This window comes from Hyperolius riggenbachi, chromosome 2, assembly GCF_040937935.1.
Source record: "Hyperolius riggenbachi isolate aHypRig1 chromosome 2, aHypRig1.pri, whole genome shotgun sequence".
NCBI lineage: Eukaryota > Metazoa > Chordata > Amphibia > Anura > Hyperoliidae > Hyperolius > Hyperolius riggenbachi.
The window spans coordinates 142775465-142803336 of NC_090647.1; the positions used below are offsets into that span (position 1 = coordinate 142775465).

Sequence of the window (27872 nt, forward strand, 5' to 3'; positions counted from 1 at the left end):
CATTATTTTTAAAGTTTTTCATTAAATCTGTTTTACTTATTGGAGGAGTTTTGCTTCTTATCTTGAGCGAACCAACGGCAGGTAAAACAGACTGATTACTCCCCATGGGTGGTTAGAGCAAAGACTGGTCAGCATACAATGAAGTTGATACCTGCTACACTCGGATTAACTAAACAACGGTGAGCAGGGAAATATGCCACACCGGAAGGGAGTGAGTGTTGAGTAACGGTGGTGGTCCCCGCCCCCTTTATCCTAACACTGTCTGTAAGCCTGCTTATGTGTTAACACAGCGGTGTCTATATACAGTCTACAACAGTCTGCACTATTATGTTTTATGTTTATTTTAGGGTGTCCAGGCCCGGGTACTTTTTTATAGCATAGGAGGAACGTGGATCTGCAAATGTATGGACTGAGCACTTTTGTCCTATGTGTATTTTTGTGACAGTGAATGAGTTTCCCACAGACGCCTGTGGTGGAAACACTTCTGCTCCAGGCTCCAACCAGACACAAACCGCCATCAGAAGCGGACTTCTTGTGATCCAGCTCAGTGTGAACCAAGGCAGCAAACTCATGTGATTTTCAATAAAAGAGTATGGCTGGCAGTGTCTGAATAATGCAGATGAGAATCAGGCTGTGAGGCAAATTATTCAACGCACATTTATTGGTATACAGCACATTGCCAGAACACTATTCCTAAAATATACAGTTTATATTTACACACACAGGATTCAGGAGTGATGACTGGACAGATTCTGAAGCTTTGGTCTTCATTTTTTGTACAAGTGATGTGAAGTCAGCATATTAACAATTGTTTCATGCCTTGTGGGGTACGTGCAGGAACTGTCATCATGCAGAACAGTCTTTGGGTACATGCACACTGGTGATTGCGATGCATTTCCTTCAGTCACTCCAGGGATAACTTGCCTCTTCTATAAATCTACAGCAGTTACTGTAACGGTTTGCCAAATCAGGGCTTGGGAGGTTTCAGGAAGCAGCTAATCCACCTTAAAATAAAGCGGTTTTTAAAGTGTACCTGAGATCAATGGAAAATTATACATACCCGAGGCTTCCTCCAGCCCCCCTACAGGCTCATTGGTCTCTCGCAGTCATTTGAGCCTGCCTGAATCCTATGCTAGGTGGCCCAGTACTTCATCCAGTCACCACATGCGCAGTCCATCTGCACACAATCCCCCACCACCAGGAGCCTACTGCGCAGAACTCTCCTGGCGATGTATGCAGTCCCTCCCCGGGATTAATCACTGGTCCGCCTATTAAAAGATCCAGACGGCCTGGGAGGACGGCGAGGGACCAATGAGCCTGTAAAGCAGCTGGAAGTCCCAAGTATGTTTTTTTTTTTTTATTGATCTCAAGATTCCTTTAAGCCTTCTCTAGTCCAACTCAGTGACTATAAAAGTAAACACCAGCCTTTAGAAAGTGATGCTGGCATATATGTCAGATGGCCGCCTCACAGCTGACTGATGCACTGTTCTATAATTTATCCTGTACTCAATACTCTTAGTTCGCTCCTGTTCCTTGAAGCTGTGCGAGAGCAGCTTAATAATGGCTGTATGCACTGAATCTGTATTCAGGTTTCACAGAAATGTGGACCGTGTCACAGGAGCAAAAATTTACCATAACATTATCAGTATATTTTAATATGGTCTCTCAGTTTGCAGAAATTTCCTACTGAAATCATTCACAAGAATTAATCAGTATTCTTCATTGCCAAAATAGTAGCTGGAGATAGATGCTGCCATAGCTACAAAAAGTGTATGGGCTGAAGTTACAACACCTGACAGTCTCTATAAAAGATATTTTGCATGAGATTTCTTTTTTGCGCTATTATTGGATTACTATTGTATATGTATGGAAATATCGTTTCAGCAATGGTCAATGAAATGCACAAAATTCCCAGTTGATACCAGATTATGCAAAATGATGTACCTTGATATAGACCAATTTAATCTCGCTAGGGTGTAATTTGATTGGTAAATGCTGAAAGCTGCATCATCCTACATTCATGTAGAGCTATTTGCAGGTTACAGACTATTCCTAGAAGCATTGCTGAGTGGAATTTACTCATGCAGCTCTGAATGGCTCACATTCACATATAGGCTTGATATTTCTGCATTGCTTTGCACAGAACACTGATCTATTTCCATCATGTCTTGCCTTTCAAGGAGCTCACAAGCTAATGTTTTACCACTTTCAATTGTCATTTATTATTTGTGCAATTATCCTAACCCATATGTTGCGGGTTGTGGATGGAAACCAGAACAAACTGCCACAAACATAGGGAGATACATGCAAACTCCATGCAGAAAATGTCCTCAGTGGTATCAATGCAAGGCAAGAATAACCACACAGCAACTACTCCATATGCAGAGAATCAGGGCTGTGGAGTCAGAGCAATTTTGGGTACCTGGAGTTGGTAGTTTTTGAAACTGAGGACTCGGATGGTTTTTGTACCAATGCCACAGCCCTGGTATTACACTAAGGAGTCGGTTTCGAGGAGTCAGAGCAATTTTGAGTACCTGGAGTCGGTGGTTTCATAAACTGATGAGTCGGATGATTTTAGTACCGACTCCACAGCCCTGCAGAGAATACTGAAATCTATTAATTATCTTTAAAGTGTATGTGACATGGAGCCTATAAAGGGAACCTGAAGTAAGAGTTAGATGGAAGTTGCTGTAGCTATATTTCCTTTAAACAATGCCAGATACCTGGCAATCAAGCAGATCATTCTCCTGTAATACTTCTAGCCATAGACCCAGAGCAAGCATGAAGATCAGATGTTTATACCAAAAATCTGACCATTTGTTGCATGCTTGCTTCATGTGCGATTTAGACACTAATGCCTCTAAAGACCAACAGGACTGCAAGATAACTGGTATTTAAAAGGGAATAATAAATATGGCAACCTCCTTATCCCTCTCACTATAGGTTCTCTTGAAGTGTGTCACTAGAATACAGATCAGCGCAGTACATGAGTAAGCTGACTGGTAAAGTGCATACACTCCTAGCTCAGAGGCTGGCAATCTATCTCATATTATACCATTCCAGTTGTGGAGTGTAGAAGCTTTAAACTTTGTTCATGAATGGCCTTAACTTCTTTATGGTTCAACAACTGTTTCCATTCTACTTAAGATGTCATCTTTCAATATTCTCTCTTTTATTAACCTCTTGATACCGTTCTGGATTTTGTTTTTAGTACCAAACAGGTCTGGTAAAGTCATAAAGAATATACGCTTTGGAGAGTATTGTACATAAAATGATCCTTTCCTTGCGAGACAATATATACAGTCACCCATACCAGAATTTGCTTATGAAGAATGCTTGTGAATCCACAGCAATGGATTGTGAACATTAGGTCTGGATGTGGGTGGTGATAATGAGACAGTGCTCCTCCCCTTCATGCTATGTCCAGTTCTCAGTAGCCAGGAACACCGCATGCAAACTGATCACATAAAAACACACAGGTTCTATAGAAACCACCAAGCCCAGCCAAGTCACCCAAAAGCTTCTTATGCTAGTGACAGTTTTCTCTGAAAAGGTTGTATCATTGATCCTTGCATTGTCTCTGTAAAGAAACACTTTAATCCAGAATGGTTACAGCACACTAAATGAAACCATTAAAAACTCTATGCATAATAAATATACAATTTATAACCATAAAGCATTATTACATCTGACTATAGTAATGCTCAACGAATAGCAAATGTAATGCAGATGTAGTCACTTGCCAATGTGCATTTCTACTGATGTGCTTAAAGTTAACCTGAAGTGAGAGATTTAGAGGCTGACATTTATATTTCCTTTTAAAAGGGACTCCGAGCAGTGCAGAAACTATGGAAAGATGCATATCATTTTAAAGCTCTCTTTCCAATGATATATAAACCATCACCCTACGCCTTTTAGTTTTCGCTATTTTCGCAATTGAAATTGCCGCAGCTGCGATTCCGATCGCGAAAATAGAGAAACCGAAAAGGCGTAGGGCGGCGATTTATGTGTCAGAAAGAGAGCTTTAAAATGATATCCATCTTTTCATAGTTACATTGTATTACACAGGGCGACTTTTTCCTAAAGTCAGCAGCTCCATTCTGAATCGAAATCGCAGCCGCAGCAATTTCAATCGTGAAAATAGTGAAAACTAAAAGGTGTAGGGTGATGGTTTATATATCATTGGAAAGAGGAGAAAGAGAGCTTTAAAATGATATGCATCTTTCCATAGTTTCTGCACTGCTCGGAGTCCCTTTAAAGTGGACCTGAACTCTTGCACAGGACAGAAGGACAACCGAGAGAAATGCACCCTGTATGTATTTAGAGATTCTAGCCTGTTTAATTCCCCCTCATTTGAGTCTAATCACAAGTTGTAATTTGAGCTCTGCCCTTTGTCACATGACTGCCACGGCAGAGATGGCAGATAAGCTCATTTGAACACACAGTTTGTTAACAATGGCTGCTTCCATAAATCAGGAAGCATAAACTGTAGATTTATTGCAGTATTTGTATTAGCTGAAACAAAGAAATGTTTTTGTTTAACCTTTTGGGAATCGCTGGCGTAAATCCTATGCCACCCACCGTTTCTGCTCCCGACACGATCGTGCGCACCTGAGAGGGGAGATTACGCTGTCATATGACAGCTGACTTTTCCCCTCAATGATCAGAAGCCATCGTGTATGGCTTCTGATTGCTATGATCATAGTGATCCCTGTTACTGATGCGGCGGTGGGTGGGGGAGATGGGGGTTCAGGGTGAGAAGAGGATCCACTCATCTTCCTGCCGTTTCCACAGTGATCGGCACTCCCCTCTGCTCTGACGTCAGTGCCGGGTCCCGGCTTGATGACGGCCTTGACCGGGAACTAAGAGGCAATACGAGTGGGGATGTAGGCCAGAGCGAAGGAGTCCACTGCGGCTCATCGATGGAGGTGGGGATGGGTTTGGGGGAGCCCAGCTACCAAAAGTGGGGATCCAACTGCCTAACCCCCCAAACACACCACATGCAAATTTGCCTAGTTCTTATGGGGGGGGTTAGGCAGCCATTCCCCCATAGGAACCCCAATAGGTTAAAGGTTATGCTGTCATGTATCTTTTAGAGTAGAGAGGACATTCTGAGTTTAGGTCTGCTTTAACGTGCATTGCCTGTGTTTTTTTTTTTTTGCTGATCATCTTGCTTGTAATGTTTTTAGCCATAGACCCCAAACAAGCATGCAGATCAGGTGTTTGACTGGATAAGTTAAATGCTTGTTTCAGCTGTGTGAAACTACTGCAGCCAAGAAGATCAGGAGGAGGATAGCCAGGCAACTGATATTGTTTAAAAGGAAATAAATATGGCGTATATAAATGTGGCGATGTATGTGCTGCATTAACATAGATGTCATTGCATCTATGTAGAAATGCCCCAAAAGATGCTCCCCCTCCCCACTCTCTCCAAATCGCCGCTCCCAGCGCTACTCCAGCTAGCATCTCACGCTAGCTTTATTAGTGGAGCGCACATGCTGGGAAGGAGGAGGCAGGGAGTGTCCATACTTCTGTAGTCATGATGCGATGGCAGAAGGGAAACTATAGGACATACTGCGCATGCGCAGCATGTACAGGTTAAAGGTCAGGAGAGTTGGCCAGTACCGGCAGCTGTAGGAGACGAGCAGGGGCCGATGGCAGGGAACGAGGGAAGCAGCAAGTATGTGCTTTTCATTCCTTCCGCATTGCAGCATGTATTTTACCACAGCCTTTGGGCTGTGGTATCTTTTAAAGGACAGCTAAAGCAAGATGGATATGGAGATTGCCATATTTAATTCCTTTTACACAATACCAGTTGGATGGCTGTCCTGCTGATCCTCTGCCATAGACCCTGAACAAGCATGCAGCAGACCAGGTGTTTGACATGGTCAGTTCTGACAAGATTGGCTTGCATGCTTGTTTCTGGTGTTATTCAGACACTGCTGCAGCCAAATAGACAAGCAGGGCTTCCTGGCGCGTACGAGAGGAATCAGCACAGGAGACTTGGGCGCAGGGTACAGCTGGTATATGGCTGATCCTGCTGCCGCACAAGCCATGTTAATTACTATTCCCCTCCAGGCCACCAGGGCTAGTGGGGAATAATGTAATTCAGCTTCCAGCTATTGCTGGAAGCCGATTTGCAGTGTTTTAAATGTAACTTCAGCTCAGTCTTCTGACAGCGCCAAAGTTACACTCTCTGAGTTGTTATAGCGGTAATTCCTATTACGGCCTATGGTGGCGCCTGCTGCACCCAAGTCTCCTGCGCACGATTCTTAGTATACGTGCCAGGCAACTGGTATGGTTTAAAAAGGGAAAAAATTATGGCAGCCTCCATATTCTTCTCAGTTCAGTTTTCCTCTAAAAAGATATCTAAGCAGTCAATTTTCAAAATGAGAGGAGCAGGCATGTGCAGCAAGTGGTCCTGACGCCCACTGCAGCCCCTGTTCCTCTCCACCCCCTTCTGTTATCTCGTGAAGGCCACCCGAAACTACTTCCGGGTCAACCAGGGTCAGTAAGCAGTGCGCAGGCACTCCCGGTAGCGCACATCTTTGGTCACACCCATGGCCGGGAGAGTTCTGCACATACTCACTACATAGTCGTAATAATTACGTTTTGAAGATTCCGGAAAGCTTAGATATCCTTTAATAAAGTAACATCACTGCTTCAGAACACGGCCTGAGAAGTGTGCTTTCATCAGATTCTAGTGCCACATGATGACCAATACCTTCTGAAGCAGCATAGAGAGCTTACGGTTTGCAGAATGACTAATGGATATTGCTATGAGACATGGATGGGGGTACACTATCATCCTCCTTGGAAGTTGCATAATGTATTAAATTAAATGGAACTTGATGGAAGCTTCTCAAAATCAAAACAGATTAAAAACAGAAAACTTTTTCACAGTAGCTGAACGACACTATACTGATTGCTATAGAAGAGGAATTACAATTTCTCTCCTAGGATAGGGATTTTTCCTATAATACTGTGGAGCACAGTTTGCAATTAGTTCTATGCTTTCTTCATATGTCAGTAAATAAAACAGAATTACTTCCATGTAAATTAAACTACGGTAACTGATTTTTTTTTTTTTTTAAATCATGGTGATCCTGTCCTAAACTGGGGGCGTTGATTGATCTGACGACCAATTACGGGTCTACCCCAAATGTCTAAAGGACACCACCAGAAAAACCAAACTACGTTAAAAGTAAAAAGGAGCCGTTTAGCAGAAAAGCCGACGTAGGCAGGTATCCTCAGCGCAAGGTCTAGTCTGACCTTTCCCAGCATGCTTTGTAGAATGTGTCTTATCTGATGGTCAGGGGGCAGATGTCAGAATAGAAAGTCCTCTTCAGTATTTATTAATCCCAAATATCCTGACGCCATGAAACTGTGGAAGTTTTGGAAGGAGGACGCTGACCAATGATAAGGTGTTGATAAGGAAATGTACCGCATCATATTTGGTATAAAAGCTTGCAAGAAGGTATCTGGAAGATAAAGGAAATTGCAGGTCAGTACCCTCAGCCGAGCCATAGCACAAACTATTACACAGCTATGCGGAAGGTTTAGGTTTTATTTAGGTAGAATGCGATTTACTAACTTATGACCACACCGCAAAAAAAAAAAAAAAAAAAAAAAAAAAATTATGATATAATGAATTGTAGGTGTAGCACTGATAATTGACCACTTGATGACCCAGCCTTTACCCCCCCCCCCCCCCCCCTTAAGGACCAGCGCTGTTTTAGCTGATCTGTGCTGGGTGGGCTGTGCAGCCCCCAGCACAGATCAAACACCAGGCAGAGCGACCAGATCGCCCCCTTTTTTCCCCACTAGGGGGGGATGATCACTCCTGCCTGGGTGTTGCGGGGGTGGGGGGGGGCACCTCAAAGCCCCCCTCCCTCTCTTCCCTGGAGATCCGAGGCTGCACAGGAACGGATCTGTCCTGTGCAGCCTCTAACAGGTCATGTGACAGCGATCCCCGGCCGCTGATTGGCCGGGGATCGCTGATCTGGTACAACGCTGCTACTGTTAGCAGCGTTGTACAAATGTAAACAAAGCGGATTATTTCCGCTTGTGTTTACACTTAGCCTGCGAGCTGCGACCGGCAGCCCGCAGGCTATTCACGGAGCCCCCCGCCATGAATTGACAGGAAGCAGCTGCTCGCGCGAGCGGCTGCTTCCTTATTAATTAGCCTGCAGCCGGCGACGCAATACTGCGTCGCTGGTCCTGCAGCTGTCACTTTGCCGACGCGCGTTATGAGTGAGCGGTCGGCAAGTGGTTAATAGGACATCAGCAGCAAAGTAAAAAGTCTACTATTTATTTCCAGTTATATAACATTGAGGCCTGGAACCCACTACAAAGCGCTATTGCAATCACTAGCAAATTGTGGTAGCGCTTTGCAAGAGATTTTGAGAGAGTTTCCCTTGCTCCTACAAAATACATTAGAATGAAAATGCTCCCAAAATGCTGCATGTCCTGTTATTGCGATTTGCTTAAAACTGTCATCCATTTACTTTCATCAGAGCGTTTAGGGAAATCGCTAGCGATTCAAAGCAATCCCTAAATGCTCAAAAACCGCTCTAGTGGGTCCCACTAGGGAGAGACGTGATTAGCGCTTAAGAAAACAGGAATGTAGCCAACCCAACTTTGGTCAGAGAGCTCAGAGCAGCTCTTTTGCATAGATAACTGAAGTTTAACTCTTCCTCTACTGGAAACAATATGAGACTCCCATCTGTGTTACTAATGTTCTTTTTCTTAGCTGTACTACACATACAAGTCACCACATCATAAGTTTATTTTCACTTCAGATTTTCTTCAAGATCAGATCTTTATTTTTTTCATCCATACTAGATCTCATTGAGGCCAGTTTTACACTTGTTTTTTTGCATTACAATGCTCCTGTCACATACCACCACAGGGTCATATGCATAGTGCCACCCTGTTATGCAATAGCGCCCTACCCCGTTCACCGTTCGGGCGGGGGCCAAATTGGAGGGGAAGCAGCCAGGACGGGGGTGACAGCAGGCGGCGAGGATGGGGTTGACACCCCCCCCCACCGCCCCTCCAGCTATATGTGCAAAATTAGTTAAAAATGTTAAGTATGCTGCAAGCTGGGAGCTTACCTTCCTCTCTTGCGTTCCACCGTTCGCCTTCCTGCAATGTCGCCCTCTATACTTTGGAGGGCAGCATTCCAGGAAGTGATGCGGCAAGCGTAGGAAGTAGAGAGAAGGTAAGCTCTCCACTCAGCACATACTTAACATTTTAACTAATTTTGCACAAATAGCTGGAGGGGGAGCGGGGACGTGGGACCCAGGTGAGGGAGGGCAACCCTTCCTCCCCGGCTACTTCCCCCTCCAGCATGGCAGCCCCATCCCCACCCACAGGCTGTGTCACAGAAACTGATCCATTTTTGTGTCCAAAAATGCCTGTGTAGAGGGGGATCTGGTTTCCTATTCCCCTGCACTACCCCTCCGTGTACCCCGATCCATGTGCAGTCCAGGAAAATTCTGCAAATCCGGACCGTCCGTTCAAGTTTTTAAAAAGGAACCCCCTGAACGCAGAAAGATCCGTTTTTTTGTTGGGTGAAGACAGCTGCTATTTTTATCATTGGTATCCGTGGCTCCGGTTTTGGGCTGAAAAACAGAGCCGCAGATACGTTTTCGGAGCAAGTGGGAACCGGCCCCTAGTCATATATGTGGAAGCCTCATGAAAAATGCCAATTCTAGTTACATGTAAAGGTCCTCTCGAGATAATGTACAATAAATACTTACAAAACTATTGGTGTGATAGTAAGGAACTTGCGAGAAGAGGTGAACTGGATCCCATAGTCCATTTGCTCCCAGTGAGTAAGGAGCCGCGCTTTACCCTGATCAGGGGTCTCAAATGGGGTTCCTTTTACCGTGTGCAGAAATAAGTACATGACCTGGTAAGAGAAGTCCAGCAGTAAAGGAGAACATTATAGCACCACAGTACCGTCATGTCATTTGTACAGAAGGCATAATGTGAAATATTGTACTAAAGCTTTTATTCCTTATATAATAAATATCTGGAAAACTTTAAAATTACAATTCACTTAAAGGGGCACTTTGGTAGCGGGACAAGGTCATCCAGCACCCAAGGCTGAGACACTGATTTCTCTTACTCTAATAGCAATCAGTTTGAGAGGGATGGGGAGGTTGGTGGGGAGGGCACACTTTGGTGTCACAGCCTTGGGTGTTGGATGGCAAGTTGGCGAGCTGCGCAGGCCCTGAATTTTTAAAGCAGCGATTATAATCTCCATCAGATAAGGTGACCCTGGGGAGGGTTGGGGGCTGTAATGGAGCATGCATTAAGCTAATAGAGGATAGTCACTATTTAAGCGACCAAAAAACTACACCTAGGCACTAAGGCGCCAGGTGTGTTGCTGACAGATTGCTGGTAAGCGTTCCTTCTAATTTTATCTCTTAATTTACCTTTATATTTGTTTTTTACATGTGACCAATTCACTTTTGATATAAAAACCCACTCCTTTGTTTGCAGACAATTTTAAGTATTTAGATGCGGAGCGTTGTTCCAATGACAATCTATACTCACCAGGCTAGCTCCTTCCCCTTTCTCTTAATTATATTCATAACCCTCTCCTTATTCACCCCTTCCTTGCCACTCAAACCCACACCATCCCTGCTGCTCCTTTCCCTCCTTCCAGTATAGATAACCCCCACTTCCAGTATAAATAACCCCCTTTCTCCTCCACATCCCTGTTCAATAAAAATGCACACCTAATCCCCACTCCCCTCCAACAAACTATCTCCAACTCCCCCACACCCCATCTCAGCTCAAAACGCACACCTCAGAACAAATAAACTAACTATTATCTGAGCATGTTTATCTGACCACATACCAATACGTGCCTTTGTTTCCCCCAATAGTGTACTCCCACTTCTACTGCCTGAAGAAGCGGGCTCATACCCGCGAAACGCGTTGTATATTTATACCCTGGAGTGTACCAATAAATTTACTCTTGTTATATTGCACAGTTCTCTGTGTCTGCTTGGAGGGGGCGGATCCACCACTGCCTCCTCAGCTATTTTAAACATTTTAAATACTGTTTTTATCCTTTTGGCGCCTCTGTTCAACTTATACTGCATTAAGCTAATAGAGCACCAGACAGAACAAGGAAGGAGCTGATCATCTGCCATGAGGTGGAATATTGCAATGAGGTACATAACTTCTTTTTGCCACTTCGCATCATAAGTCTTTTAAAGACAGATTTGCCATGCTGTGCCTGGGGAAAAAAATACTGCATTTCAAACCAGGCAATAAGTAGGGATGGTCAATAGGATACAAATAATTTCAGGTTGATGGAGAATTATGCAGTGTGAGCTTGTACATAAACCACAGATAAAATCTGTCCAATAAAACTGACTGACACCAGAACCGGAAATGGATCTACTGGACCCAGCCAGGTGCTTTAATTTAAAATTCTGTGCATTGAAAATGAATGCAAGTTTACTCTCCCGTGAATTCAAAACGGATTCTGAAACAGGGCTTTTTAAAATTAGATGGTTTAGGGATCAAAACATCAGTAACATTCATATTATATCTGACAAGAGGGAGTATCTCTCCAATAGGAAAACAGACAGCGATAATAAAGGAGAAACTAACCATTTATTGATTTACAGCAAATTTAGCTTTTATAGCAGTTTCAATCAAGAGGACATTTATACCACAGCTTGTATAATATACACCTTAGAACTAAATTACATTTTGCTCAGGTAACCTTTAAAGTGTACCGGAGACCAAGAAAAAAAAAAAATTATACATAACTGAGGCTTCGTCCAGCACCTTTCAGGCTGTTCGCTCCATTGCCGTCCTCCCAGACTGCCTGGATCCTGCGCTGGCAGCTCGTTAATTCAACCAGTCCGGCCACACAGCTTCTCCCCCCTCGACTGGAGGAATTACTGGGCCGCCTAGTTGAGCAGCCTGGGAGGACCACGAGGGACTGATGAGCCTGAAAGATGCTGCGGGAAGCAGGTTTCCTTTAAACTTGGAATACTCTCAACAAGCTCAGTGTTCAACCTAAAACTAGAATAGAATAATCAACGATTATCAAAACTGTAACTTACAAGATTGTGAATAACATTAGTCAGGGTCCAGACAACCGGAACACTGAAGAAAGGAAAGCTCAGGAGGATTATGTGGAGGAAACCCACTAGAATAATATAGGCCAGCCATATCCCTCGGCTGTTCAGCACCCGCGTGTTGGGGTTCACCTCACTATGAGCCACCCCAACATTCATCCTGAAAGACAGTTTAGAGATCATTAGAAACAAATATAAGTATATACTACAAAAAAATCAGTTCGGCAGCCCTGATCAGTGATGGCGTGGGCTACAAGTGCATCAGGCTTCAAACAAGTGTTGCCTGTAGAATATGGTACTTACAGTCCACTTTATCAGTGTTTAAATCCTCAACATAGCGTAGTAATGCCCATTAAACAAGCTTTGGTCAAGGTAGACCAGTATCAGAGCAGTTGACTGCAGAGTGATCGATACGCAGTTCCACTCACAAAGTGACATAATTCCGAAGCACCAGGAGAGGAAGGCGGGTGGAGATTATATCACTGTGTGGGAGAGTGCCAGAGGCACTGATTCCAGTTCAAGTTCTGACAGTTGGCTTTGCCCAAAGCTCGTTTGAGGGAGACTACTCCTATACTAAATGCAGATCGACGTGCGGATAATGCTGCCTGTAATACAGGCGTTAGATTCTATGGAGATGCCTTTACCTACAAATATTAAACCTGCTTTTAACAATGATTTTCAGCCTAAAAGTTCTGTACAGGTGTACATCAAGCCATCTCACACCTAGCCTGTTGTCTAAAGGGGGATGTAAAGTTAAAGAAAAATAATATAACCTACCCTGTATAGAGGGGGTAATGAAGAATAGGTGTGTGGGATATCCCCTGAAACGATCTTTACTGATCTGTGTACACATGCGCTGCTTGGGTGTCTCCCCATTTTATCTTATGAGCGAGCAAAAACAAGCAATAGAAGTTCCACTCCAGCACTAGCTACAATAAAGCATTGTACACAAACACTACAGTCACTTGAAACATTTGATAAATTACAGATTTTGCCTTGTTGGACGACAACTGTGTGCAAATAACGACAACGACCAGTGACCAACACTGGGCATTTTGCCAGATCTGTCTGGAGGATCAACTCGGATATCGTGCAGTTGGCCATGTGTGTACAATGTCGTTTAAATGACACTGTTATACTAAATGCACGCGCGACAAAGTTATTTCCGCTTCCGTGCACAGTGTTTAAAGGAGTTGGTCGTTTGCAATATTGATGTACAGAAACGGCAATTCTCTTCAGTGATGTCAATGATAAAGTAGTTTCCACGACATTGGTGATCTGTTTTCCGTGAGTTTTGTTGGGCGAGTGTACGGACCTTTAGGCTGGTTTCACACCAGGACGTTGCGTTTTAGGGGACGTTATGGTCGCATAACGTGCCCCTAACGCAAGGCCTGGTGCTCTCTGCTGTGGACGTCAGAGTGAGCCGCGTTCTGCAGCTCACTCTGGCGTCCGTGATGCGTACTGCATGTGCAAGCAGTTATAAAGTACTGCATGCAGTACGTTGTCTTCTGGCGCAGCGTTACTAAGTAACGCAACGTGGGCACTGTGAACAGCCCATTGATTTTTCATTGCTGTGTGGTGGAGTGCGTTACAGGCTGCTCTAATGTGCGCCTGTAACGTCCCACTGTGAAACCAGCCTTATAGTCATCCATGTAGGAACCAAGTTGACAGATCACTGAAAAGGAGGTCACTGATCTATGCTGAAAGCAGGTGTTGTCTGAAATAGCCACTCCCATTTACAATCCTGTAAAAGGGCTGTCTGACAAACAGCATACAAAACAAATAAGCCCACAACTAAAGAAGGGGAAAAAAAAACAAAAAACAAACAAACACTTTGTCAGCGTTTTGGCTGACAATCCAATGTACTGGGACAGATTGCTGTGTAACCATGGCAACCTGCTGCTATAACTGTTTTCTGCCTACCATCTACAATTTGCAATTCTATCATCTCGCATTACAAATAGATAGTACCGGTATATTGCAGTCATTTTATGGTGGAGAGATGTGTATCTGCAGCACTAGTTAGTTGAAAAAGCTCACTTCCAATGTAAATATGTCTGGGAAGTAAAGTGGAAGGTAATGACCGTTTTTCTAGACTATCAACTTTAGTTCATTGTGTTTCAAATTTGCTTAGGTGCGGCCAGGAGCAGCACAAGATAAATTCAGGATTGGTGAATGGGGGACAGGCTCCTAGCATCAATAATAAGGGTCACTAGTTCACCGTACACAAACGGCACAATGTACCACTCAGAAATATATAGGGAAAACTTGGGACTGTAGGTAAAAAGTAATAGCTGTTGTGTAGTGTGATAAAATTTATTTACAGATACTGCACCGTAGTAAAATCATACTACAAAAAAAAAAAGTAGACACAAGACTAATCTAAAACGGTCTGACTGTGCATTAAGGCTGGTTTCACACCATGACGTTGCGTTTTAGGGGACGTTATGGTCGTACAACATGCCCCTAACGCAATGCCTGGTGCTCTCTGCTTTGTACGTCAGAGTGAGCCGCGTTGTGCAGCTCACTCTGGCGTCCGTGATGCGCACTTTGGACGCATGCGGCATCACGTGGTCCCGCCGGCCAATCACCGCACAGAGCGGCCGCTCCAGGAAGTAAACACTGCACGTCACTGAGTGCAGTGAATATTAATTAGCCACGTGCCTGGCCGCTCTCCGCTCCTCCCCAACGTTACTGAGCATGTGCAAACAGTCTAACGCGGCTCTGCTGCTTACAAAGTACTGCATGCAGTACGTTATATTATGGCGCAGCGTTACACTGTAACGCAACGTGGGCACTGTGAACAGCCCATTGATTTTTCATTGCTGTGCGGTGGGGTGCGTTACAGGCTGCTCTAACGTGCGCCTGTAACGTCCCACTGTGAAACCAGTCTCAAGGCATACACTCGTATAGCACTCATACTCCTCAACCTCCCTCTCCAGTGTGCATACTATTCTCTAAGCCAAGAATCATTCCTAGTCTCAAGTCCCATGCACAAGCTAGAAAGTTCTCAGCTGAGGTGGCTGGTCAGACCATCGCTACAAAGAATCAGAATATGACATGTTTCAGTGCGTTCGCACAACACTCAGCCTCAAACTGTTGCATGAGTGAGTGAGTGAGTGTAAGCCATCAGGATGTATCAGCAGGCTTTGCATGGACTGTAGGGAATACCATATTAGACATGAAGAAGTGCTGGTCCCATACTCCACAAACTAGACACATTGAAGAGTCCAGTCAGCATTATGCAAAGCAGAATGCTACAATTCATACCCAGGAAATCAATAGGCACATGACAAAAGAACAATGTTCCACAACTGTACTGCAGAAAGGAGAAACAGTTCTGCTGAGATCTATCTACAGGTGCCCAAATTCTGTGGAAGATTAGACATTAGATTTAATATGAACAGTGAATCTAATAAAAATTCAGTATTACAGTGGAAATGGAAATATTGATGGTATATAGGTCAGAATTTCTGGCTCTTTGGGGCCTCAATCCTGATGGGATTGCCTCAAACAGCAGTGCATGATCAGCATTTGCAATAGCTTTGTACAGCATCATTTGACAGTAGTGTTGATTTACTTGATCTGTCACTGGCCAAAAAAATAATAGCGATATGACCAATAGGTCATATCGCTGCATGGCACTATTCAATGCCATGCAGCGATATGACCTATTGGTCAACAGCTTTCCCTGCGGCATCCCTGATTGACCTAGAGTTTCCATCCCGTCTCAATGCTTTCAGAAGAAAAGAAAAAAAAAAAGTAATCTGCTTCCAAAGTCCCACACTTCAGTCAGGTGCGTAATGCTGGACAGGAAGTACAGTGGATATCTGTATATGTGCATGAGCACTGCAAATGCACCAAAATGTAAAAGTCTGCATGTTACCATTGGTTTAATTGCATGCAGTGCTGCGCGCGGTAAAAGCAGCTTCTGCATCAGCTGAAGCACTTCTGTTGCATCACAAGGAGTTTGTCACGTCTCATTGACGAATGGTTTTTGCAATGGGCTGCAGTAGAAAAGGGTAACGCATCGCAACGTGGTTAGTGTAAAATAGACCTTAAAGAGGAACTCCAGTGAAAATAATGTAATAAAAAAAGTGCTCAATTTTTACAATAATTATGTATAAATGATTTAGTCAGTGTTTGCCCATTGTAAAAGCTTTCCTCTCCCTGATTTACATTCTGACATTTATCACATGGTGACATTTTTACTGTTGGCAGGTGATGTAGCTGCTGCTTGCTTTTTTTGGCAGTTGGAAACAGCTGTAAACAGCCATTTCCCACAATGCAACAAGGTTCACATACAGGAAACTGCCAGGAGTAGCACGGTCCTCAGAGTTTCTTGTGGGAGGGGTTTCACCACAATATCAGTCATATAGCACCCCCTGATGGGCTGTTTGTGGAAAGGAATAGATTTATCATGTAAAAGGGGGCATCAGCTACTGATTGGGATAAAGCAGGGCTGTGGAGTCGGAGTCGAGGCAATTTTGGGCACCCGGAGTCGGAGTCGTTGGTTTCATCAACTGATGAGTCGGAGTTGGAAGATTTTTGTACAAAATCCACAGCCCTGTTAAGTATTAGACTAAGGCCCCGTTCACACTGCACGCGTTTGTGTCCGTTTTTAAGGTACGCGTTTTGTGTGCGTTTTGCGAGGGCCAGAAAAATCAATGCAAAGGTATGGCCCTCGTTCACATATACGCGTGGCAAACGTATGCGTGGCAGAAACGCATAGTTGGATGCATTTCTGTGCGTCGCGCACAGAAACGCATTATAATGAAAGTCAATGGGCGCGCACTAAAAACGCATGGCATGCGTTTTTGTATGCGTTTTCGGAGGTGCGTTTCTCGTCGGAAGTGTAGCTGACATCAGAAGTTCAAGAAAAAAAAAAAAAAACATTTGGTATACACCTCTTCCAGGTATGATCAAAAACGCATAAGGAAAAAACGCATACAAACGCATTACAAAAACGCGTACAAACGCGTACAAACGCATGCGTTTTTCCAGTGCGTTTACTACATGCGTTCTGCACGTTTTCCACACGCACATAATATGAACAGGGCCTAAGGAGTCAGAGAGTTGGAGCCATTTTGGGTACCTGGAGTCGGAGTCATGGTTTCATAAACTGAGGAGTCGGAGTTGGAAGATTTTTATACCGACTCCACGGCCCTGGGATCAAGTTCAATTCTTGGTCAGAGTTTCTCTTTAAAGTTTGCGAGCCTGATCTTTAAGGCCTTTTTTCCACGGACTGTTGATAGGCAGTGAAATGCCTCTCAAACTCTTAACAGCTCACTGCTGCCTGGTAACTGCTTGCTGAGCACAGTTCAACTGTTCACGGAAAAGAGGCCTAAATGAGGTATGTTATACACAGGCTAGATTCTTGACCAAGGCGGGCCAAAACTACCACATCTACAGCATTAAGGGCCCTTTCACACAGGCAGTTGATCTGTGTGCTCATCAAGCAGTTTTCAAGCAGCAGTGAGCATTTACCAGGCAGCAGCAAGCAGTTGTGAGAGGTCGACAGGCATTTCACTGCCTTTCAACTGTCCGTGTGAAATGGCCCTTAGTCTAGTGTGTGAACAAGGCTTTAGACAGAGCAACTGATCTGCATACTTAATCTGTCTGCTGGAATCTATTCAAAATTGATGTGCTTCAATAGTCCAGCTCAATCTTTTCGCCATGGATATGTAATTTAATGGGCGCCTGACTTGAAAGAAAGCAACCGCCCCCCGCATCACCCAGTCCCATGCACGTCTCCAGGACAGCTCCAGAGCTGCTCCAACACTATGGAACTCCCTACCTCCACCCATAAGGGCAGCCTCCTCCAACATCTTCAAGAAAGCCCTCAAAACTCACCTTTTCACTCTGGCCTACTACCACTCACAAGTGCTCTAAACCCACAGCTGAACTCTGGTCCCCTACCTTTCGTGTCCTTACCTCTCCCTCTAGATTGTAAGCCTTTGGGCAGGGTCCTCCTCCTTTTGTGTCCTACCTGATCATGCACCTCCATTACTGTGAACCCATGCTATGCATCTGAGTGAACCTAACTTGCCTAATCTCCATGCTCCCCTCCAGTGACTAACCATTACCTTGTACTCATACTGTGGTCTCTTGTATTCATGTATTGTCATTTTGCTGTAGGTCACCCCTAAATATTGTCTGTAACCTAAACTAATGTCCAGCGCTGCGTAATATGTTGGCGCTTTCTAACTACAATAAATAAAGACTGGGATAATATCTGGACGGTAGTCCCTAAACTTTCCATTAATTTAATGACAGTTGAGTCGGCCTATAAGGTGTTAATGAGATGGTACTGGGTACCTGCAAGGCTGGCTCACCTGTCTGTTGAATTCTGGCCTCTGTTTCCAAGGCTGTGATGTTAAAGGAGTTATGTTGCATATTTTTGGACCTGCTCCATGTTGTTCAGGTTCTGGAATAGAATCTACAGACTATTGTCTTCACTAGTCAGCCTGGTTACAGAAGAAAGAGGATCTTACAAAGTCCCAAAATGTTCTAGCTCACTTTTTTTTTGTCGCAGCGACAAAGACGATTGCCAAGGCTTGGAGAAACCAATGTGTGTGTCTTTTGAGGAAGTTAAGGGTAGAATTACAGCCTTTATGGTTCAGGAACAAATGGCCAGTAGAGTCAAAAAGTGTCACAAGGTGTGGGATCCTTGTTTATTGGCCCGTTAAGTGTTGACAGGAACAATTGATTGTTGACTGCACTAAGTGAGCCTGGTTTCTTAATCTTTTCTTTCCTTTTATTTTTCTTTATTTTTTCCCCCCCTTCTTTTCTTATTGTCTGCCCTTTCTAGAGCACACAATTCTGGTTTTTTTTTTGTAGTTCTTTTGTGTTGTGTTTACGGCCTTCTCATGGCAAGAGACAGAGGAGAGTGCTTCATTCTGATACTGCTAGACCTTTCTGCAGCCTTTGATACAGTTGACCATGATAAGCAGGCTACAGGAATACTGAGTCCAATGGGAAACTTTTGGTCTCAGAGCCTTCTGTCATGCTGCTCCTACATTATGGAATTCATTACCTCAGCAGATCAGGACAGCTCCATCTCTGGACATGTTTAAATCCAGACCTGTTCAGTTTGGCATTTGCAGAAATATAATTTGTTGTTGTGTGAATACTTCATCCTACTACCAATTACTCAATCTGAGATAGGCTAAGCGCTTTGAGTCCTATGGGAGAAAAGCGCTATAGAAATGTTATTGTTAAGGTGGAAAATTTGCTGCACTTCTGGAGCCCAAACAATACAATAATATATTGATCTTACGTGAGAGGCCTCTGGTGAATATACACTGGCTCTATTTGTGATTGTGGATTTCTCAATTGTATATTCTACCTTATTCTTTTCATGATCTGCAACTGAATTGCAAATGTTTGTATCTTTATGAAAGTGAAAAAAAATAAAAAAAAATAATGTAAAACATTTTGAAACCGAAACATTGATGTGCTGTGTTATAGGAATTGATGCCCTAGCCTCTTTACCACAGACCGTTGATAGGCAGTGAAATGCCTTTCAAACTCACAACTGCTCACTGCTGCCTGGCAACTGCTTGCTGAGCACACAGTTCAACTGTCCGTGGAAAAGATGCCTCAGAAAGAAATTAATAATTTTGGAACACTGGTTGGCAATCTAAATGTGGATATTCAGCTTTAGGTCTCTTTTTTATATGGGCAGTTGATAGGCAGTGAAATGCCTCTCAAACTCTCACAACTGCCTATGGAAAAGAGGCCTTAAAGAGAACCTGAACTGGAAATAAGTCAAAATTACCATACACAGGTCATACTTACTTCCTGTGTAGTCTACTCCTCAATCTCTTTCTCCTCTCCTGCGTCCCATTTGTTTGCTGTGATCAATGGAATTCTCCGTCCTCCATTTTAAAAATGGCCATTACCCCATAACAGCTTTCTGGTCAGCACACTGTTAAACTGTAATATCACCCACTTGAGCTATAGGGAAACATGGACATTACCTTGCACATGCAGTTGTAACTGACAGCAACTAGTATATTTCAGTTCTGACAAAATATTGTCAGAACTGGAAGGGATCACTGGAAGAAGAAAATGGTGAGCTTCTGAGAGGAACCGATGGTGAGGTATGTAATAATCATTTGCAGCTACGTCATGTATTTTAAATAATTTTACTCACTTCAGGTTCCCTTTAAGGCTCATACACACAGACCATAGTCTTTGGAAAATGAAAGATCACAGACCAATTTTACCCCCTTCCATGTAGTATGAGAGCCATACCTACACAGTCTATTCTATGGAGCTGCACTCCCCATCAGACAGAAATCTTTGCAAGATGCTGCAGACAAAGATGCTGTACACATTCAAAAGATCAGTATCTGCAAAAGATCTGTTCCTGCAAAATGCATTCATAGTCTATGAGATCTGCTGATCCCATACACACCTTGTTTAACTGACATTCATCTGCAGATCAGATCCACCAGGATGGATTTTCAGATCTGCAGATGAATGAGTTAAACAAGGTGTGTATGATGATCTGCAGATATAGACTATGGCCTCAATTCACTAAGCTTATCTCCTGTCTTTAATAACGTTTCTAGAGCTGTCACCATGGTAATAAGGCATGTGGTATTTAGGAAACATTTTACCTCAGGCAAACCTAAAGTTAACTCTTCTGTCTTTAAGTTAACTCTCCAATCCTTAAAATAACTCCAGAGTTAAAGACAGGGGGCCATATGCAATTCACTTTTTCACCTGAGTTTTCTCCCAGGAGATAATTTTTCATCTTTGATTTTAAATAACTTTCCAGTACTTTTCAACTAAAAAAAAAAAAGTACAAAAAAGTTGGCGAAAAAGTACTATTAAAATTATTTTGAGCATATTCTTGCCTTCTGGGGGCTTAAAATGGATTTTATTGACAAGTTTAAAAACATCACCTAGGAGAAAACTCAGGTGAAAAGTGAATTGCATATAGCCCAGGCTGTTTATTAACTGCATGTGAAAATAACTACAGAGGAGGTAACTTAAGGAATGAAGAGATAAGATAACTCACTGTGGCCCATATGCAATTAACTTTTTCTCCTGGGTTTTCTCCTAGGAGATACATTTTCATCTTGTATTTAAAATAACGTTTCAACATTTTGCAACTGAAAAAGTACTAAAAAGTAGATGGAAAAAGTACTATCAAAATTATTTTGCATGTTTCCTCGCTTGTTGTTGGTGGTTTAAAAGGGCATTTTATTGACAAGCTTGAAAATATCACCTAGGAGAAAACTGAGGAGAAAAAGTTAATTGCATATGGGCCTGTGTGAGGTAAGTTTTCTCTTGCCTTATTATCTCCAGCATGATCTTAGTGAATGGAGGCCTTTGAATGCATTTTGCAGGAACGGATATTTGGCAGGATTAGATCTTTTGCAGATACTGATCTTTTGTGTCTGTACAGCATCTGTGTCTGCAGCATCTTGCAAAGATTTTTTTCTGATGGGGAGTTCAGCTCCATAGAAAAGACTGTGAAGGTATGGCTCTCATACTACATGAAGGGTGGTAAGATTGGTCTGTGATCTCTCATTTTCCAAATATAGTCTGATGTGTGTATGAGCCTTAAGAGTTGTATAAAAGGAAATACATATGGCAAGCCCTATAGTCCTCTCACTAAAGGCTCACTTTTAACAGCTTAATTATGCAAATTGTTTTTTGAACAGGCACAAAGAAAGATTGGTCTGCTGCAAAATGTATGGCTACAATACCATTAAAATGTATTCTATTAATACCAAGGTGCACATTTTTATGTTATGACACAGCCTTATTGTTCTGAGTGATAACACAATAAGCATAATCTCTCTGAATCAATGGTACAGAGAATGGTCTACACTAAAGCACGAGGCTTGACACTTGTTCCAAATAATCTGCAGTATGTCATTGCCAGATTTGGGAATCTGATGAAATCAGTGTCTGAGCAACATTACAACATTCTTCTCCATGCTTTCCCTAGCAAAGGGCAAATAAGTCGAGACAAGACACAGAACATTTATATTGCGCATTTCTCCTGGCGGACTCCAAGCACCAAAGCTGCAGCCACTAGGATGAGCTCTATAGGCAGTAGCAGTGTTAGGGCTCAAACCCACTAGCAGCCTTTTCTAAGCGCTAGTGATTTGAAAAAGCTCTTGCAATGGTTTGGGGGATTTTTATAAAATCACATCGCTCAAGTGAGATCACACCCATAGCATTACATTAGCTAGAGCTTTTCAAGTCACAAAGCGCTCCTAGTGGGTTCCAGGTCTTAGGCCTGGAACCCACTACAAAACGCTATCGCTGTTTTCTGCTAGCGTTTTTTTTAGCGATTTCATGAGCTTTTTCAGGAGCGATTTTAAAAAGTGTATTCAATTTGCCAGCGGTGTGTAGCGATTAGCGTTTTAATTCTGATTGGTCCCTTCAATTAATTTTGTTACAGTGTGTAATAACTTCAAAACGCTAGCAAAATTGCTCTGTGCAGGTTTTGATGAGCGATTACGCCAGCGTTTATATACTTTACATTGCAGAAAGGCTAAACGCCAAAAATGCAGCATGTCCTGCATTTGCGTTTTGGTAATCGCAATCGCTCGAGTGGAATTTGGCCCATTCATTAACATTAGTTGAGAGTTTAGGGAAATCGCTAGCGGTTTGAATCGCTCACAAAATCGCTCTAGTGGGTTCCAGGCCTTGGAGTTTTGCCCGAGGTCTCCTACTGATTAGATGCTAGCTTACTGAACAGGAAGAGTAGAGATTCGAACCCTGGTTTCTTGTGTCAGCGGCAGAGCCCTTAACCGGTACACTACACAACCACTAAATAAGTGTTTTTTCTTACTAAATACCGCAAATTTAACCATCCATTGTATACTATTTTTTATCAAAATGCAATTATTTAGCACCCATGTGAATTAGGCGGTGTTCATGCAGTAGACCAGAATATACTTAGGTTAACTAAACCTAGTTTCTGACAGGAGTATCACTGCTGCATAATCAACACAAGATAAAAATCAACAGATTTTGGCTACATTCACAATGGGGCGTAGTGTAGGTAAATAGAATCATATTGCTAATGTGATGCAATTATATTGTGATGATACTTTCACACTGGCATGTTAGCACTGCAGTGCAGTGGAGTCTGTTAACACAATGCCAGGCATGCAGTGCGTTACTACATGATGTGTGCGTTCGTTTTACACTTCCCACCTTGCATCACCTCATCCTACCACATCTAGCTGCAATGGCCATTTAAGGCAACGGAACATTTTACACTTCCAGCAATGTGATGAAAGTGTACAGAAGATATTGGCGCAATGTGTGCACGTGACACTGGGGTGCGTCTTTTTGGGGGCGAGTAGCTTCCGTCTTCTCTGTCGGCGTAGTCTGCTCCTTATACTTAACTGTATCTAATGGTTGCGGGAGACATTTTTACAAAGCGCAAATCGCACTACACCAAGGAAAACCTGCACTAAAGGGAACCTGAAGTGAAAAAGCGCCATAAATACTTGCGTCGGTATTTCCCTGCCCCCCTCGCCTCCACCCTCCCCTGAACCTCTTTGACAAGGGCGCATGGCCGCCTTGTGTCTGTGTAGTAGCCTAGAGCTGCTAGGGTTTGGCAGAAAGGCCGAGAGGCTCCTTGCTACTGTGCAGGCATCCTGCTGCCACATTTGTTATCATAAGGGAACACAGCCATAAACCTCCAGAGGTATTGGCGTCCAGCGGTGGTCTTATGCTGGATACACGGTGCGTTCCCGCACTCGATGCGCAGCTCGATTTCCGGCTGCTCGGCTATTTCCGAGCATTTCGATGATTGTTAGGTCGATTCACATGTAGAGTGTTCCAAATCGACCTAACCATCCATCGAAATGCGAATCGGACATGTCGGAAATAATCGAGTCGACGCGAATCGAGTGGCGCATCGAGTGCAGGAACACACCGTGTGTATCCAGCATTAAGGAGGACGTGGGGAGCCTCTGAAGGACCCAGAGGCTTCCCTCTACCAAGGTGTGTATACATTTGCTTTAATAGTTGCAGTGAACGCATACTTTGTATGTACTGCATGCTTCACATAACGTGTTGCAACTTTTCTCCTCTGTTGCAATCCTGCTTTTGCAATTCCCCATTGTGAACATAGCCTTGCAGCATAGTAAAAAGGTGTCCTTCCTGATCCAGGGCAATAACCTACCCTTGTTAAATTAAATTGTACATTACTTCTGAAGCACAACACTCAACAGCCTATTAACATTACATTTGTAAAGTCAGATGGATGCTCATGGGCTGTTGAGGGCAATTTAAGTCTATGCATAACCTAAGTGTTCTTGTCTGTACAGAATTTGCTAAATATGTTACCGATAAATGGTGAGTAAAGATATACATTTTTATGATGCTTGTATCATACAGGGGGATTGGGTTGTAACAATACCGCAGCGTTATTAGCTCACATATCAATCATTTGAGTTGACATGGATGTTTTTACATTTTTGAAAGACTTTTCTTACAGCTGGATTATGTACTACACATGCCCTACTTCTTACAGTCTTAGGCTAACCACATACTATTAGAGAATTGAAATAAATTAGAAATAGATAAAAAAAAAACAAAAAAAAAAAAAAAAACACCTGAACAGACCGCATAACTGAAAACTAGGGATTCTCTTAAAGGGAACCTGAAGTGAGGAAACTCACTTCAGGTTTGATACGGTCCTTAGTAGAGGAAAAGCTCTGGATAACAACCTGATAGGTCGAATAGCTCTTAGGTACCGCCGGGCAACTTGCAGAACTACTTGTGTCCCAGAGTAGTTTTGAAGACAAGCGCCTCTGTACTGTGCAAGTCCAGCTAGTCTTTGGAACTACTTGGGGACGTGAGTAGTTCTACAGGCTGCACGGGGAGTACCAAAGACCTAGAAGATTGAATAACTTCAATCTGGGACGGTGCACGAACGACGGAACAGACCAAGAACCGGGAAGGCTTTATGGTATTCAGAGCATTCACTCTCAAAGCAATCCGAGCAATAATATATATATATATATATATATATATATATATATATATATATATATATATATATATATATATATATATATATATATATATATATATATATATATATATATATATATATATATATATATATATATAAAAATTGTCTAACTAACCTCCCACTAAGGTAGGTTCATGAACTGCACACTGTGTGGGATAAAGCAGGTATTTATTTATCTAGGGGGGGCTGCTCCATAGCCCCCATGCCCATACAGAAGCCTTTATCTCCTCTCTCCCCTCCCACACAGCTGCTAGTTCATGCTGGTTATTTGTATGACCCTGGCCGTTTGATGCATGGTGGGAGGTGTAATTCCCATCCCATCAATGGGAACTACATCTTCCGACATGCATGTTGTGATTTATCAAAACAGACTACATTCACAGTGGAACGTTGCAGTGCATTATAACAAAGAATGTCACAATGCAATGTTCAGTGTGACCATTGCAGTGCTGTCTGACAGAATGCGGTATCCCAACACACTGCATGCAGTGCTTGTACTGAATACATCCCGCATTAACAGTCCAGTGAAGCTTACTTCTCATTGACTTTATGCGACCCAAACATGTAGATACAAAGAGCATCATGTTCCTGCTCCTACCATGACCCTAGCTTTACAGTGCAAAACACAGGAAGCGGTTTCATGTGCTGAATTGGTCTCTGAGGAAGCAAGCGCAGCTTGTGAAACAGCTGTCAGGCCATTGTATATCTGCTTGTATCTGTATGCTGTGGGAATGAAATAAATTGGTGGAAGCTTTGCAACTTATCTGGTGCTTGGACCCTTTTGTTATGCTACTTGGTCTGCTGGACGTATTCTGAAGCACAGTAAGTCACCACCAACCCACCAGAGCTTAACCCATAACCATCTAGTGCCAATCTTTTGCCACTCCATACCTCAGACATTCATGTGCATTTGCGGACCCTTCGGGAAACAGGGCTGTGGAGTCAGAGACGGTGGTTTCACAAACTGAGGAATCGGATGATTTTTCTACCGACTCCACAGCCCTGCCGGGAAACATGCATATGAGAGTGCTCCCAACCTTCAGGTTTGCGTTAATCAAAATTGACTGAGAAAAAAATAGTTTGTTTTTAAATTTACCAACAGCAAGTGGGAGAGCAACATCTACATAGCTTTATACCGCATCAGTTGGTACAAAGCTAGCTAATCTTCAGACTGCTAAAAAAAAAATATGGTTGAAATTAAGTTACAATAAGATAAAAACATCACTATCCTCTCAAATTTAAAATCAGTAAGAAACAAAATGATTTATTGCAATGTATGTCTCAAACCATCTCAGAATAGCAGTGCAACATTCCAGGTAAAAAAAAAACCCTTTTTAAAGCCAGCAAAAACAGCACACACTACAATAGATCCTTTGTTGGAAGCTTTTCTTTTGTACTATTACAATGTGACCTCCTGGTGTTTTTAGAGGTTTTTCAAAAGGCATTGTGGTGTGTCACCCCAATCTGCTATTCTGGTTGCTGTGAACTCTGCCTATTATATGCTTTCCTAATGACCTATTTGGAAAGTAAAAAGGCTAGTATTAAACCTTTGTTGGCTGAGAAAAAAAAATGATCCTTCAGAAACGGGCCCCTTAATTACAGCATTATTACCTGAACTCTTGGCACAGGACAGAAGGAAAACATTGAGAAATGCTTCATGTAAGTATCTAAAGAGTTTAGAATGTCTAATCCCCCCTCATTTGTGTCTAATCACAAGTTGTAAATTGATCTCTCCCCTGTGTCACCTGACTGCTACGACAGATAAGCTCATTAGGAAGCACCGGAATTTTAACAATGTGTCTATTTCCATGAAAGCAGTAAGTAGGAACAGTGCAGAATGTCCATAGGCAGATAGATTACTCTCCATAAATACTTTGTTGTTTTTTTCTGCTTCATTACGTTATAATAATGACAATGTAAAATCGATCACCACATGCATGTTGCTACACAAACATTCCTGCCCCTCCCAAAGACACTCCACCACACCGAGCTTGTAAACATGATGAAGACTTGGACTTGCTGGAGCGGAGCCTCCCTCCACCATCCAGGCATCCCACACAGAGGTGTGCGGCTCACTCTCCCAGCAAGCAGCCATTTTGCACGCTGGGCACTGCCAGTAATAGTAAACAGATCTTGTATTCACTAAGCAGGCTTAAAGGCTTCGCCCAGTGTGTGTACGCCCCCTGCAGCTGCTGCTCCCCCCGGCACTGATCCACAGCGAGTCCCAGTCCCCGACACAACATTACCTGTAGCTGGGAACCCCGACGATCACCGGTCTCCAGGAAACGCCGCCACTTCCGCTACACGATGTCTGAGGCGGAGCGCTAGTGACGTTTATCCGCCTGTACAGAGCAGCCAGCACTGCTATTTAGTGTTGTCCGGATCATGAACGATTCGGATCTTTGATCCGAATCTATTTTATGAGTCGATCATCCGAATCATCAAAATGAGTGATTCGGATCGCAAAAGGGGCGGGGCCAGGAGCGACACGCCCCCTCTCAGCGGGCAGCGGGGTCCTGGAAGCAGAGCTGAGATGGATCGCTCTGTTGGAGGGGAGCCAGCCTTGCAGGGAGACAGGTAGATGAGAGAGAGGGACATGGGTGCCACTGCCAGATATGTGTAGAGCACACATACTGGCTGCAATGTGCTGCCCATTATAGGCTGGCTGTTCCGTAGTGCTGCACAGTGAACACATTGGAAGCTTTTGGCTCAGCACAGCTCAGTAACTTTGCAGG

General features: G+C 43.3%; 1 protein-coding gene across 3 annotated transcripts; it reads right to left on the bottom strand.

Annotated features, from left to right (window-relative positions):
- Window positions 1-643: 643 nt before the first annotated feature.
- On the bottom strand, window positions 644-27516 carry ORMDL2 (ORMDL sphingolipid biosynthesis regulator 2). Of its 3 annotated transcripts, none has more exons than XM_068267586.1 (4): window positions 27384-27516; window positions 12099-12273; window positions 9765-9916; window positions 644-7481 (listed from the first exon to the last, which is right to left on the bottom strand). In XM_068267586.1, exons 2-4 carry the CDS (start codon window positions 12270-12272, stop codon window positions 7346-7348), a joined length of 462 nt encoding a protein of 153 aa, XP_068123687.1. In that variant the 5' UTR covers window position 12273; window positions 27384-27516; the 3' UTR covers window positions 644-7345. The 3 variants fall into 3 exon arrangements, with proteins under 3 accessions (XP_068123687.1, XP_068123689.1, XP_068123688.1); XM_068267588.1 differs by lacking the exon at window positions 27384-27516 and adding an exon at window positions 17209-17347; XM_068267587.1 differs by lacking the exon at window positions 27384-27516 and adding an exon at window positions 12417-12550.
- Window positions 27517-27872: the final 356 nt, after the last annotated feature.